A 14836-nucleotide genomic window follows, 5' to 3' on the forward strand; every position below is an offset into this window, starting at 1 on the left:
AGACGTCTTCGGACAGCGCTGGGTCTTCGGCTTTGAAACAGAGATGAGCAATGCCCCCTAGAGTCAGGAACGACTAGCACATATGTGCAAGGGGAACCTTTGCCTTTACCTTTATTGTGAGAATGCAGCTGCTATGCCTTTTGCTGATCTGGTTAAACATATTGTGCAAATTCAACCATCCAATGATGAACTGAGGGCAATCAGGCCACTCAAGAGTCACTTGAACCACGAGATGAGTAGCAAATAAATTTGATACTTACAATAAAATAAAATACAATTCTAGATGAGAAGGAGAATTTCTCTCTTACCCCATCCGAGGCAGAGGAAGCGTTTACGAACTAGCCGAGTTCGGATTCTGCCAATGACAGCCAAGTAAGATTGCCAAGCCTCGGTCAGCACCCAACAGAAGGAAGAGAGGAAGAAGAAATGGAGGAAGGCAGCTGTCATGGTGCAGATGCCCTGGAGGAGAAAGAAAAGAGGAGTCAACTCATGCCCTCGTCACCTCCCATCTGGACTACTGTAACACTCTCTACATGGGGCTCCCCTTGAAGAGCACTCGGAGGCTCCAACTGGTCCAGAATGCGGCCGCGCGGGTGATTATGGGAGCGACACAGCGCACCCATGTAACACCTCTCCTGCACGAGCTGCACTGGCTCCTGGTGGTCTTCCGGGTGTGATTCAAGGTGTTGGTTACCACCTTTAAAGTGCTCCATGGCTTAGGACCTTACTTACAAGATTGCCTTCTGCCACCGATAGCCTCCCACCGGCCAATACGCTCCCAAAGAGAGGGATTCCTCAGAGTGCCGTCGGTCAAACAATGTCGACTGGCGACCCCCAGGGGGAGAGCCTTCTTTGTGGGGGCACCTGCCCTCTGGAATGAATTGACCCTGGAGATTCACATGATCTCTGACCTACGTACCTTTCGCCGTGCCCTTAAGACTCTATTATTTCAACAGGCTAGGCTGGCTTAGAAAATGAATTTTAATTGGGTGTTTGTAGTTTTTTAATATAAGGGCCAAATTTTTAATATATTTTAAACTGTTTTTAAATTTTATGGGTATATGTTGTTTTAGTATGGCTGTACACTGCCCTGAGTCCTTCGGGAGAAGGGCGGTATAAAAATTTAATAAATAAATAAATAAATAAATAAACAAACTGGATGAAGAGGAAGAGAGCCTTCATCATAAAAGGCAGTCGCTCACAGGTTTCTGTGCCTAATGATGAGAACAGCAAAATGACAAAGCATGCATTGTGCGACACAAGTATGAAAAGGTATAGCTTGCGTTGGGTTGTGGTGTCTTGCAACGCACATTTTTGTCACCCATTCCTCTTGTCTTTCCTGCAGGGCCCTATGCATTTCCTACAAAATATGCACCTTGCCATGGGAGGAAGTCTATTTAATAACAATAATAACAACGATGCTATTCGTACTGATGATATCAATTAGTCTTTACAGGTAGTCCTTGATTTACAACCATACTGGAGGCTGCTTATTGTGGTCATAAGTCATGAGGATTGTAAAATATATCACCTACGTGAACAACCCAATTCTATGACTTTTTTTTTTGCAGAGATTGTTCTGGCTGGTTTTGCCAGAAACTGAAATTAAACATTCTTTTCTTTTTCCAAAAATGTCATAAAAATGCTGTCACATGACCACAATGCTGCAAATGGCCATAATTGCAGGCTGGTTGCCAGCCCTCCACAATGAAGTCATATGACTGCAGGTGGCTTTCCCCTCCCCCCCCAGAACTGAGTCATAAGTACCCATGGGGAGGTCCATTGTAACTTTGAACGGTCCCTAAGTGACCAGTCATAATTTGTTGGGTTTTTTTGACAAAAAAAATATTTTAAACATATATAAAAAACAAATTAAAAAAACCCATCTTCAATGCAAATACAAACAGTGTGTCGGTTGGTTACAAATCTTTTGTGCATCTTCACTCTATTCATACTGTATATATTCATATATTATTATCTTCATTAGACATATATTTAACTATGGCTGTTTCTTCCCTCCTTTCATACAAAATAGTCTAGGATTTGAGTCAATTTGCATTATGCGATACATTCTCCTAAATCATTCCAATAATAGTACATCTTTATATTGTATTTTATATGATTTTACATTTCTTACATTAAAAAAAAACCTCAATCATATTTCATTTCCATGTCTTTTTATCTAGCCATTGGTAAAATAAATCCCATATCTTATAATATTGTTTATCTTCTTGTTCTCTAATTTCAAATGTCAATTTACTCATTTCTGCACATTCCATTATTTTCTTAATAACTTCGTCTTGCGTTGGTATTTTCTCATTTTTCCAATTTTTGGCAAACACAATTCTAGCCGCTGTTAATACATTCACAGTCAAATATCTCAATTCTCTATTATATGTTTCAGGTACAATCCCCAATAAAAAAAAATCTCTGGTTTAAAGTCTATGTGTTTTTGTGTCATTGTTTCCACCCATGTGTGGATTTTAGTCCAGTATCTTTTAGCTTCTGCACATGTCCACCACATATGGTAATATGAGCCTGGTAAGTGACCAGTCATAAGTTGAGGACTCTGTTTATTACACATTTAATGCAATGCAAATCTATGGTGCAGCACTGCTCATCCTGTAGCACATTTTTCCCTATTTAACTGGCCTTATTTCCTAACTGGTTAGCAAAGGCCAACCTTGAGTTTACAGTCAAGTCATCACTTCTAAGCCAGGAACTTTCTGTCTCAAGCTTACCATCTGTTTAGCTTCCTGCAACCCCAGTCAATTCCCAGATGATGTCCATGCTATGAGGGAGTTCTGACAAGTGCAGCTGCAAACATCTAGAGGACACATACCAGGGCTGAAATCCAGCAGGTTCTGACAGGTTCTAGAGAACTGGTAGCAAAATTTTGAGTAGTTCAGAGAACCGGCAAATACCACCTCTGGCTGGTCCCAGAGTGGGGTAGGAATGGGGATTTTGCAATATCCTTCCCTTGTCACGTCCGCCAAGCCATGCCCACAGAACCGTTAGTAAAAAAAATTGGATTTCACCATTGACACATACTACAGGGAAGGCTGTTATATATTAGGGAGCAATGCATTGTTCCTCTATGAAATCCTGAGGCCCATCTGATCAACCTTGTCTTAATAAGGGAGAAGGGTGGTATACAAATTTAAATAATAAATAAATAAAAATAATATTTTATCATAGAAGAACACTTCTACCACATGTGAAGCTGCAAAGGTTTTATACGGCAGCCATAACTATGACCTGAGCAATGTTTTTTTCTTTTCTTTTCAGTTTTGCTTGGTATTCGTTACTCTAGCTACAATTTTTTTTGCTTGTTTCTGATCTCTGCTTGTAATTAAAAGCAAGTTCTCTCCCTAGCCCACAACCTCATCATTATTTCAGCAGCACAACTGTGACATCATCTAGAAGAGTGATTCTCAATCTGTGGGCTGCAGACCCCTGCGGGGCTATGATGTCATCTCAGGGGGGCTGCGAAGGCTTGAAGAAATGTTACAATTTAAATCTTGAGTTAAGTCTTGGCGGTATGTGGTCATGGTCCATAGCTACAAAAGGTGGCCACGGTATGAGCTAGGTAGGAGTCGTGGTGGTTAAAATGCAGTATTGCAGGCTACTGCTGTTGACTTCTGACTGCCTGCAATTTGGCAGTTCAAATCCCACCAGCTCAAGGTTGATTCAACTTTCCACCCTTCCAAGGTTGGTAAAATGAGGACCCAGATTGTTGGGGGCGAGAGGCTGACCCTGTAAACCACTTAGAGGGCTGGAAAGCACTATGAAGTAGTATATAAATCTAACTGTTATTGCTATTTAAAAGGGATCTGTGGCGAAGAAAAGGTTGAGAACCACTGATCTAGAAAATCAAATAAATGAATTACTGCAGCAACGAGTGGATTGAAACATCCACTGGAGTCACTGAAACTGATGGCCGCTGAGAGCAAAAGGCAGGAAGGAAACCTTAGATTCCTGGATTAGAGAAGGATGGCAAGAAAACAAAAGTTGTTTTGCAAATCTGCTGCAATTGGAGGTGTGTCTGTGGCACTCCTTAAAAAGGAATGCCAAGTGAGAGAGATTGTTCCTACTATGCACAAGAACTCTGGGCATTATGGAAATGGTTTCTTGCACCATGTATATATATATTAAACTCCCGAAGCATGATGCTGAGCTCTAGCTGTTGTTTGTTTGCAGATTGACATTTATTGAATTTAAGAGCAGGCCCTCGAGACATCATTGAGCTGAATTTCAAACCTCGGAAACAATCCACCCTGTTTTTCCTCGCAGGTTGCAAAATGGCTGCTTTCCCAACTCCTCCCTCCTGCATCTCCTCTGGCTTTAATCAATCAAGGCTTTGATTAGGTTTTTGGATAGATGGACAAGGTGGCAAAAGGACACATTGGGCTCAAATCCATCCTCTGGAAAAGGAGCTGAGCCCCCCCCCTTATTGCACACGAGAGGGACATGAAATGCATTCCCTACATGAATGTGTCCATCGAGGAAATATTAAACCAAAGCCAAGTTGGGATTGTAAGCCTGGGAGATGTCCACAAGTCATGTGCTGATTCTTTCCTGAAGCTCCATGCTTCAGTAGACTAAGTTGGTCTTATGACCAGCTTGGAGTCCAAGGAGGAAGACAAATGGAAAGAAACCAAAAGCAACAGAACCATTTTTTTTCCTTACACAATTCCAGGGTTTATTATTTATTGCAATGTGTGAATCCAAGCCACAGGAGTTGATTCCCTGGTAAATATATGGGTGAAGTAAGATTTCAACCAGAAATGTCTTGCCTTTGCTTTGTATCTTTATCTATTCTATGACAGGAGATCTCTTTGGTGGCATCAGAATGTGCAAGATCTGGTCAAAATGTCTCACTGAATCAGCAAAGAGAATCAAGTCCGCATAAATACCTATGGTATCCTTTTTCTCTCTTTCTCTCCTCTCTTATCTGTCTTCCCTTTCTCTCTCTCTTCTCTCCCTCCCTCCCTCGCACATACACATCATTATCAGTGTTTGGAAACATCAAAGCTGGCTCCCACTGGATGGGCCACGCATACCTTGTTTCAAAAACGCACCAGCTGCTGGGTGTAAATTGCTTTCCATTCTCCCACTTCATCAGCTATAAATGGACTTTCGTAAAGAGACTGCAGCAGTACAATAGAACATCTCTCATCCCCAGAACACTTGTTTTATTTTATTTCATTTTATTTTTTTCCAGCCTTTTCTTCTCTTTTCAAACAGATTCTGCAGGAATCTGAGAAGAAAGAATGGTTCTGCGGGCGGTCTACTTTGATGGGCCAAACTGGTAAAGCAGCTCTATAAAAGCTGTCATTCGACTGCAGTACTTTTTGACACCAGCAAAACTCTCACTTCTGCACAAGAGGGGCAACAACCCAGAATAACCAACCCCTTTGTCTATTTCCCGCCCCTGTTCAAATGCTTTCAATTTGACAGGAACGTCCTTAGCAAGACAAATTTGGCCTGTCCAAGATCATTCCCATTTGCTGTGGTGGTACACCCATTGCTTCTTTTGGGATTACAATAGGCTTTCTCTGGTTCAAGAAAAAAATGGGTCCAGGCTATCTGAGGAACCATCTCACCCCAATGGGATTGATCTGCCCCACCATGCTGGCAGAAAGGGCACGCTGTGGAACCTGTGCATCGAGGAATTCTGGCTGGTGCAATCAAGGAAAGGCGCTTTTTCTGCTGTGGCTACTGTCCTTTGGAACATGGTGCTCTTTGAGGTCCAGAAGATCTGGCTCTGCCAATTGGCCTGAGGCCCCAGTGGAGGCACGTCATTCTCAAATGGACATGGCTAATGGACTTAAATAAGATGCCATCTCCTCCCCCGTGTGCATCCTTCTCCTTTCCTTCCCATCTTGTTAATTTTAAACCAATTTTAATGTTATTACTTATTGTTTTAAGGGTTTAGCCTCTAGGTGAGAGGGGCAGCATATAAGTTTACTAACTAATTAAGTTGGTGTTGGAGAAGATTCTTGACAGTCCCTTGGACTGCAAGGAGATAAAATCAGTCAGTCCTAAAGGAAATCAGCCTTGACTGTTCTTTAGAAGGACAGATACTGAAGATGAAGCTCAAATACTTTGGCCCCCAAATGAGAAGACAGGAATCCTTGCAAAAACACCCTGATGTTTGGAAAGATGGAAGGCAAAAGGAAAAGAAGGCAGAGGATGAGATGGTTAGATAGTGTCGGTGCAATGAATGTGACTTTGGGCAGATTCCGGGAGACAGTGGAGGACAGGGCGGTCTGGTGTGCTACGGTCAGTGGTGAAATCCAAATTTTTTTACTACCGGTTCTGTGGGCGTGGCTTGGTGGGCATGATGTGGCTTGGTGGACATGGCAGGGGAAGGATACTGCAAAAACCCCATTCCTACCCCACTCCAGGGGAAGGATACTGCAAAATCTCCATTCCCACCCTACTCTGGGGCCAGCCAGAGGTGGTATTTGCCAGTTCTCCAAACTACTCAAAATTTCCGCTACCGGTTCTCCGAACTGCTCAAAATTTCCACTACCAGTTCTCCAGAACTTGTCAGAACCTGCTGGATTTTACCCCTGGCTACGGTCCATGGGATTGTGAAGAATTAGACATGATTTAGCAACTGAATAACAACTACAATTAACTCACTAGCTAGCTACAGGGCAGTGATGTATTTATTATTCATCAGGCCATTTGCAAATGAGTCAGGGAATGATGGTATGCCGAAAGAGCTGCTTCAACAGACTTTGGTCTTCCTGTGTCAGATTAACCTGACAGAGTTACGAAGAAGAGTTGGTAGTTATGGTGTGCTCAGGACCAAAATTATCACAGCAAATGGAAGGAAGTTTTTAGTTCTTCTCCCCATAGGTGAAACTTAGCAAAGTAGGGCTATTTATTGCCTTGGGTGAGCACTTAACATTTTCCCCAGCTCTTTATCCAAAGAGTTGTTGCAGATTTCCAAATCTTTGTAACCAAATGGAACAGAAATAAAAGCCGCAGAAAAGTGGTACACACACTATTGCTGGTCCTAAAAGACTGAAATTGATTGCACTACAGAAGTTGGGATGGAAATGTTGAGAGGAGAAGGAAAACAAGAAGTAAGATAAAGGGGTAACCTTGATTCTCAGAAATGGGGGTTGACCTATTTAGCACAGTTAAAAAAAAGTATGCATATATAATGGCATTTCAGATTTGTGTTTTTTTCAAAAAGGGTTTTGGAACACGTAGGCACACTAGTACTCATTTGCAGCTCTTTTTTTTCTTCTTTTTGAATTTTACATGCAGAAAAATCCCTTCCTACATCTCCAATAGAGAAAAAAATGATTGCACAGAAAAAAGAATATCTAGATATTTTAGATATTTCATAATTATTAAAATGAAATAAACATGAAAAAACACAAGAAAAGCAAAAATAGCAGAGAAAAAATCTACATAGGAACTAAAACAGAAAGTTAATTAAACCCTTAAACTTATCAAAAAAATCTAGACCACATCAACATTTTTAAAAAAATTTCTAACACAGAGAACTTTAAAAAACAGGTTAGTGAATCCATACCCTGGATCTGTTAAAGAACCTTTAAACTTTTTATAACATAACAAATCCAGTCTCAAAATGTCCTCCCTGTTTAAGCATTCTTTGAGCAGTTCAATAAGCACAAAATTGTATTTTCTGATGCATTAATTTCATTTTTTTTTTAAATTGTAAGAAGCTTATTTTAAATTTGTTAATACCTGGACCTATTGATACTCCAAAATGCTGTATTCCAATTCCACTAAGATGCACATTAATGTTTATATATAGCAGGTGTGTGTGTGTGTGTGTGTGTGTGTGTGTGTGTGTGTGTGTGTGTGTATATATATATATATATATATATATATATAGGCACAAAGGCTTAAGATACTAATCACTTGATAGAAAGAAGGTTGGAAAGCATAATTCAATGTCTTTTTCTTTTCATTCTTTTTTTTTGTATTTTTTTATTACTTTACTTTTTAATTTCTTAGAAAACTTAATTATTACTTTCCATTCAAACAGGTCTTTAAAGCAGCCATAATCATTTCTTCAATTGCCCAACACCTTTGGGTCTGAAGCACTTTACAACTCTTAAGACATTTAGGTTTGAAACAACACAATGGAATATGTACTTTGTGAATGTATTATAGTCCACAATAACTCACAAAGCTTCAGAGAAACAAAAATCTGCCTTCCTTGATGCCCTGTCAAATCCTTGATTGACAAGAAAACAACCAGGCAGGAAGGTAAACTGATAACTGGGAAAATGCTTTTACTTTTAATTAAACCCCACAATTGCCTAAATTAGAAGGCAAAATCTAGCACATTTTGGAAGCTAATTCATTCTAGATTCCAATTTGGTTTATTATTTCTTGGCTTTCCGCCAAAAATAAAGGTACCCAATAACGAAAATCCATAAGAATAATCTTGAAGCAGAGTACGATTAAACATAAAAGGATGACAGAAGCCATCATATGTCCTCCTTTTTGGAAGGAAATGATTTTTCTCACCTTACTGAGCATCTGGGACTGTCCCACCAAGATCAACACATTGGAGGCCAAAATAGAGAGACAAAAATTCAGAAGAATGATGGACCGTTCAGATTTGATAAACCTAGAAAACAAAAGAACGGGTGAGGGAGCCTTTTTAACATATCTGGACCTTGGAAGTTCACTTCCTTCTATCCAGGACATGGCATATAAGTGCTGCTAGAGCAGGATCCATAGTAATGTCTGGGATGCTATACATCCTTTTTATGACTATACATCCTTTCCTTTGTTACTTTCTGGGAGGAGGCTTCGTGCTATCCGAAGCAGAAGAAGAACTAGATTCTGTAATAGCTTTATACCATATAGCAACGATGGATAATCTTTTCTGGATCGAGTGCCCAAAGCGCACCTGAACCCCCAAAATGCAATGCATGCACGCCCCCTGTGCAAGCACCCTGCCCACCATGAATGCGTGCAAACACCCCACATGCACCCTGCCCCCCGTGCATGCGCAGCAGACCCGAAGACCAGCTGGCCGGCGGGAAGCACACGTGCATGCACAGCAGAACTGAATTGGGACGACGGCTCACGTGCCATCAGAGAGGGCGCTGCGTGCCATCAAAGGCATGCAGGCCATAAGTTTGCCATCACAGCCATATAGCATCTACCTTATTAATTCTCAAGACTCTTCTTTCTGCTATGTATTCAAAATGGACTGTGATTAGTATGTGTGTGTGTACTATATGTGTATATGTATGTGTGGGTATCAGGGGTGAAATCCAGCAGGTTCTGGAGAACCGGTAGTGGAAATTTTGAGCAATTCGGAGAACCAGCAAATACCACCTCTGGCTGGTCCCAGAGTGGGGTGGGAATGGAGATTTTGCAATATCCTTCCCCTAGGAGTGGGGAAGGAATGGGGATTTTGCAGTATCCTTCCCCTGCCAAGCCCGCCAAGCCACGCCCACCAAGCCACACCCACAGAAGCGGTAGTTAAAAAAAAATTGGATTTCACCACTGATGGGTATATATATACCCTGTTTCCCCAAAAATAAGACATCCCCTGATAATAAGCCCAATCGGGCTTTTGAGCGCATGGCAATAAGGCCAAGTGCTTATTTCAGGGTTCAAAAAAATATAAGACAGGGTCTTATTTTTGGGGAAACACGGTATCTTTAACCTGGTTATCTCTCTGCTCATACAGGTGGTCTCCAGTTAATGATGGCAATTGAGGCCAGTTGTAACATGTGATGCCACATCACCACACCGCTTAGCAACAGCAGTTTTAGTACTTCTGGCCATCACTGTTTAGTGTGTCCCACACCATTGTTAAGTGCAATGTCACGTGGGCACCATTTGTGATTTCTGCCCAGCTTCTCCACTGGCATTGCTTGTTAGAAGCTGGGCTGCACACAATCGCAGGATGCTGTGGTGTCATAATTACAAGCAGTGGTGGGATTCAAGTAATTTAACAACCAGTTCTCTGCCCTAATGATTTCTTCCGACAACCAGTTTCCAAACTGTTCAGAAAGTTAACAACCGGTTCTCCCGAAGTGGTGCGAACTGGCTGAATCCCATCACTGATTACAAACCACCAAGAACCTATATCATCACAATCTTATGACTCTGGAGATGATGTGACAGCCACAATGATGAAGACCAGTCATAAGCATGACTTATTCTGTGCTGTCGTGAGTTTAAACGATCTCTGAATAAGTAGCTACTAAGTGAGTACCACCTCTATGGGTTTTCATAAGGTTAAAGTTGCAGGAGGGAGGAAATTAATTCATGTATGCATTGCCTGGTGTTCCTGGAAGATTTAATGCCACCCAACAATTGTAGGGTTCTTTTTTTAGACTTAGCAACACTCCTCCCACACCACAATCATGTATGGTGTTAATTCTATGGGTGGGTGAGTGCTGGCTCTGCAGCTGTTTTGTTTTTGAGGGTGGAAAGCTTTCACCAGCTTTGGTGGAATTGTGGGACAAGTTCAGAGAAGAATATCCCCCACAGTGCTCAGATAATGCTTTAAGAGGGCCTCTGTGGGGAGTTCCCAAACTCTTCTTTAATCTTCAGTAATTGTTACATCTGCCTGAACCTTCTTGATCCCAATTGTGGAATAGATTCACACTTTCAAAAGTGGGAGTCAGGAACAAAAATGCCATCCTTTGTGGATGAAATTAAAATTGAATTTTAATTAAATCCTTAGCTCAACTTGCTGCAGATAGTCTGTGCCTGTTACAGACCACTTTGTTTTATTTACTATATTCAACTCATGCTGTTGAATATAGAGGTCTTGAAAGGCCAGAGGAGAAAAATGATAAGTTGGAGAACAAATCACTGTCTTCAGGTTTGGCACCAAATGTCTTAGCAGACTCTTAACATCAAATGTGAAAATTTAAAGACCAGAGTATCGAAAAGGCTAAGTTTGATAGTCTGTTTGTTCAGTGTACTGTAGAGTTATTTTATTTTGGCTTCCACAAAATAATCATCCCCATCTCTTAAAATGCAATTCTCCCTGTGGTTCTGCTTTATATCTGCACCTACTGTTGAAATTAACCATGGTTGGTTTTTTTGCAAACCTACATCTTCCAGCCATAGCTCTTGGGCCAACGTACCTCCAAAATGCAGCATAGATTGCCAGTAAGGTCAGCAAAGCCATACAGGAAACTGCACAGCCGATCATGAGAGGGACTGATGGAGAACTGCCAGAATCCATGGCCTGTGAGAAGAGAAGAAAATAATTGCTCTATTGCAAAGGAGACATCTGATGTTGGAGGAACTCCATGTACAAAGGAAGACACGCTCATCACAGTATGATGCTGTACCAACGGTACTGACCGAAAACAAGCCAAGATCTGCTCTTTAGCTAGAACAGGGGTCTGCAACCTTAAACACTCAAAGAGCCATTTGGACCCATTTCCCACAGAAAAGAAAACACCGGGAGCCACAAAACCCTTCCCATGCCTGACTATTTCTTGAGCGACCACAAAACTAGCATACGTAGTTGAATTAAACGTTCTATTTCTTCTGAATCTTTTCTTTTCTTGGATTTATCCATGGTTGGCCTACTGGGGTTTGAAAAGCTCAATAAATCACGTGCTGGCAGGTGTCACACATTGGCGGTTGTGACATATATTTTGAGTGACAGGGAGTCACAGTAGAGGGGTGAAAGAACCACATGTGGCTCCAGAGCCGCAGGTTGCTGACCCCTGAGCTAGAAGAACCAAAACAGTCTTGATAAGAGATCTGGCTCCAAACCTTCTACCGCTGTATGAAACTATAGCTACAGAGTGCAATTTGATCTGTAGTATTAATTATGGAGTAATTATATAATATATAAAATTATAATTATATAATTATTATGCTAGCTTATTATATTGGGTGAGCCCAATCTATGTATTCTGCAAGTGTTTGGGAGTGAGAGGAGAGCAATGGAATGAGGAGGCACAGCTAAGGCAATCTAAGTTTGAGCTGGCATGAAGCATATGTGTGAATACGTCCCTGTGCAGAAGGAATCCACCAGAGGAATGCCTTGGCATCTGATACTTAGGAATTCAATACCATCTGACCCATTTAGTTTACGGGCTCAAAGCACACAGCTCAAAACTAAGTCTTGGCTACAAGAAAAATGAAAAGAAACAGCACATGCTTTGGATAATATCTTTAAAATGCAGTTTATGCGCATTAAATATGTATTAAAATATCTATTTAATAGCAGTTATGGTACAGGTTTTTAAAATTGCAGATTAATATGGAAATGCGGCGGAATCAATTTATAAGCAAACCAAGAGAGGGTCACAAATTGGATGCAGAAGATTTATCTATCCTTAGTAGAAACTACAGCAATTATTGCATGCCACATACTACTAATAAATATCTAATATTTATATTAGTGCTTTAGAAAGTGTAACCACTCTGCATAATATTATCATAGCACAATTGTAACAGCAAGCATTGCCACAAAACTATGAGGATGATCACAATTCTGCCCAAATCACAGAAGGGAAACAGCCCAAGCCTAGCTAGATAATTCCCAGGGAAATGAGATTTGAATTAACAGATCACCCACATTTAGATACTACTCTTGATTGCCAAGACCGCACAACCATATTAGTTTTATTGTTTCTCTATTTCTTTTAACCCAGATTGCAAAGATAAGAGAACAGGAAAGTCTCACTGTATGCATATAAAACAGCAGTGTGCATTCCTATTTATGAGGAATGGACAATCCCAATGAAATTTGATGTCCTTGCAATTTCACAGTGGACATAAATTAAACATAGCTTCTTCTGATCGTATATAATATGCCCAGAATTGAATGGGGAGAAGAGACACCAAAAGTCATTCCAAGCTCTATCTGCACAGCTTGGTCTCATCAAAGAATATTTAACAACCATCTTCAAATTGGATTTCCTGAGCTATTCCCATTCAGTTTCCAGAACTTCCTGCTGGTCTGCTGAAGGTCAGGATCAGGACTCTCTCGTCTCCCCACCCTCTCTTCTCCTTTAGTAGAACCTCAAATTTGAACTCTTTTTTTTTCTTCCTGGGCAGTGGTTACCTCAAAGCATGGGACAGGGCCCACCCAGTCTGCTTCCCCTGTGCCCTTCCTTAGCCCCAGAAGAGCCCCTTAGCCTCCTCAACCCCACTTACCAGGTCTTTGGGGAGCTGAGCAACCACGGCAAAGGTCGAGAGCTGTCTGCACTGACACTTGGTATGAGCAGAGAGGGTTTCCACCGTCTGACAGCTTTCGGTGTCCCAGTTCCCAGAGCCAGTCTCTCTGATTGATGGCCCAGGGCAAAAGAGAAAGAGGGAGAGAGAAAAGGGAGAATCTGAGCAATCAAATACATGGCTCACCATCCACATCTCTCCTGCTTGAGGCCTGCTTTCCACCCTTTGCAAGAGCCCTCCTAAAAATGTGTCATTTTGTGCCAACTCCAGCTGGCTGGTAGCAAATGGGTGGCAGATCCTGGAACAGGGGTGGCATCCAGCAGGTTCTGACGAACTGGTAGCGGAAATTTTGAGCAGTTTGGAGAACTGGCAAATACCACCTCTGGCTGGCCCCAGAGTGGGGTGGGAATGGAGATTTTGCAGTAGCTTTCCCCTGGAGTGGGGTGGGAATGGGGATTTTGCAGTATCCTTCCCCTGCCATGCCCACCAAGCCACACCACGCCCACTAAGCCACGCCCACAGAACCGGTAGTAAAAAAATTTGGATTTCACCACTGTCCTGGAGTCTAAATGGAGGCTGCCTCCTTAATCTCCTGACCCAGAGGTTGGGATGAGCAGTCTTCCCTCCCTCCCCCTCGGGCAGAGAGTGCAGCCAGCCTGTTCCTCCTTCTACTTCTTCCAGGGCTGCAGAACATTTCCTTGAGGGAGGAAGATTGGAAGGGGAGGGAAGTTGTGTTGCATTGCGGTCGAGATTGACTTTACGTGAAGGGTGATGATGCAGAGGGTTGGGAGAGATTAGACTGAAGAACCTGAATTGAAAGATCATTGGCTGCTGTGTGCTTATAGCTTTGCAGGATATTCTAATATTTGGACTCTGAAGCTAAGTACGGTTGGGTTTTGGTAGGTTTAGATGGACCACAATAAACCCCAGGGTTGAGGTTGGACTTATTGGAGAAAGATCCAGTAAGAATACAATGGGAACCCATTTCCATATTGGAATTGCCATGGAAGCTATGTGGATGTGACACCACTAAGAGCTGAGCTCAACAGAAAGGAAAGTTGACGTGAATGATAAGTAGCCTGCTCAATACAGAGTCAGGTTTCCTGGTGGTATTAAGCCTGGTGAGTTCACCTGGTATAAAAAAGTAAGTTAGTGTTTGTATACAGCTAGTCCCCGACTGACAACAGTTCATTTAGTGACCATTCAAAGTTACAACATCACTGAAAAAAATAAGATTGTTGTTCATACTAATGACCACGGCAGCATCCCCAGGGTCACGTGATCAAAATTCAGAAGCTTGTCAACTGACTCATATTTATGACGGTTGCAGTGTCCCCAGATCATATGATCCCCTTTTGTGACCTCCTGACAAGCAAAATCAATGAGGAAAACCAGTTTCACTTAACAACCGTGTTACTAATTTACCAACTGTAGTGATTCACTTAACCGTGGCGAGAAAAGTCGTAAAATGGGGCAAAACTCAATAAATGTTTCACTTAGCAACATAAACGTTGGGCTCAATTGTGGTTGTAAATTGAGGACTACCTGTATTTTATTTTGGGATTCGGTTTTGAAGATGATCTGATTAACTTAACTTGATTGGAGGCATTAATTGGAATGTCATTTACACATGGGCAAATGCTCTTTTTCTGAATCAGTTGGA

At 41.7% G+C, this 14836-nt stretch overlaps 1 protein-coding gene across 8 annotated transcripts in view; it reads right to left on the reverse strand.

Annotated features, from left to right (window-relative positions):
* The window catches only part of ADGRB2 (adhesion G protein-coupled receptor B2), a 313970-nt gene that overhangs the window by 44623 nt on the left and 254511 nt on the right, over positions 1-14836 (reverse strand). For all 8 annotated transcript variants that reach the window (XM_034413346.3, XM_060691413.2, XM_034413343.3 and 5 more), the window contains 4 exons: positions 13156-13282; positions 11121-11224; positions 8527-8629; positions 309-459 (listed from right to left, as the gene is read on the reverse strand). In XM_034413346.3, coding sequence (XP_034269237.2) covers positions 309-459; positions 8527-8629; positions 11121-11224; positions 13156-13282 — 485 coding nt within the window. The remainder of the gene's footprint in view (positions 1-308; positions 460-8526; positions 8630-11120; positions 11225-13155; positions 13283-14836) is intronic.

Source organism: Pantherophis guttatus, chromosome 10 (genome assembly GCF_059756535.1).
Source record: "Pantherophis guttatus breed Tessera chromosome 10, ASM5975653v1, whole genome shotgun sequence".
NCBI classification, from domain to species: domain Eukaryota; kingdom Metazoa; phylum Chordata; class Lepidosauria; order Squamata; family Colubridae; genus Pantherophis; species Pantherophis guttatus.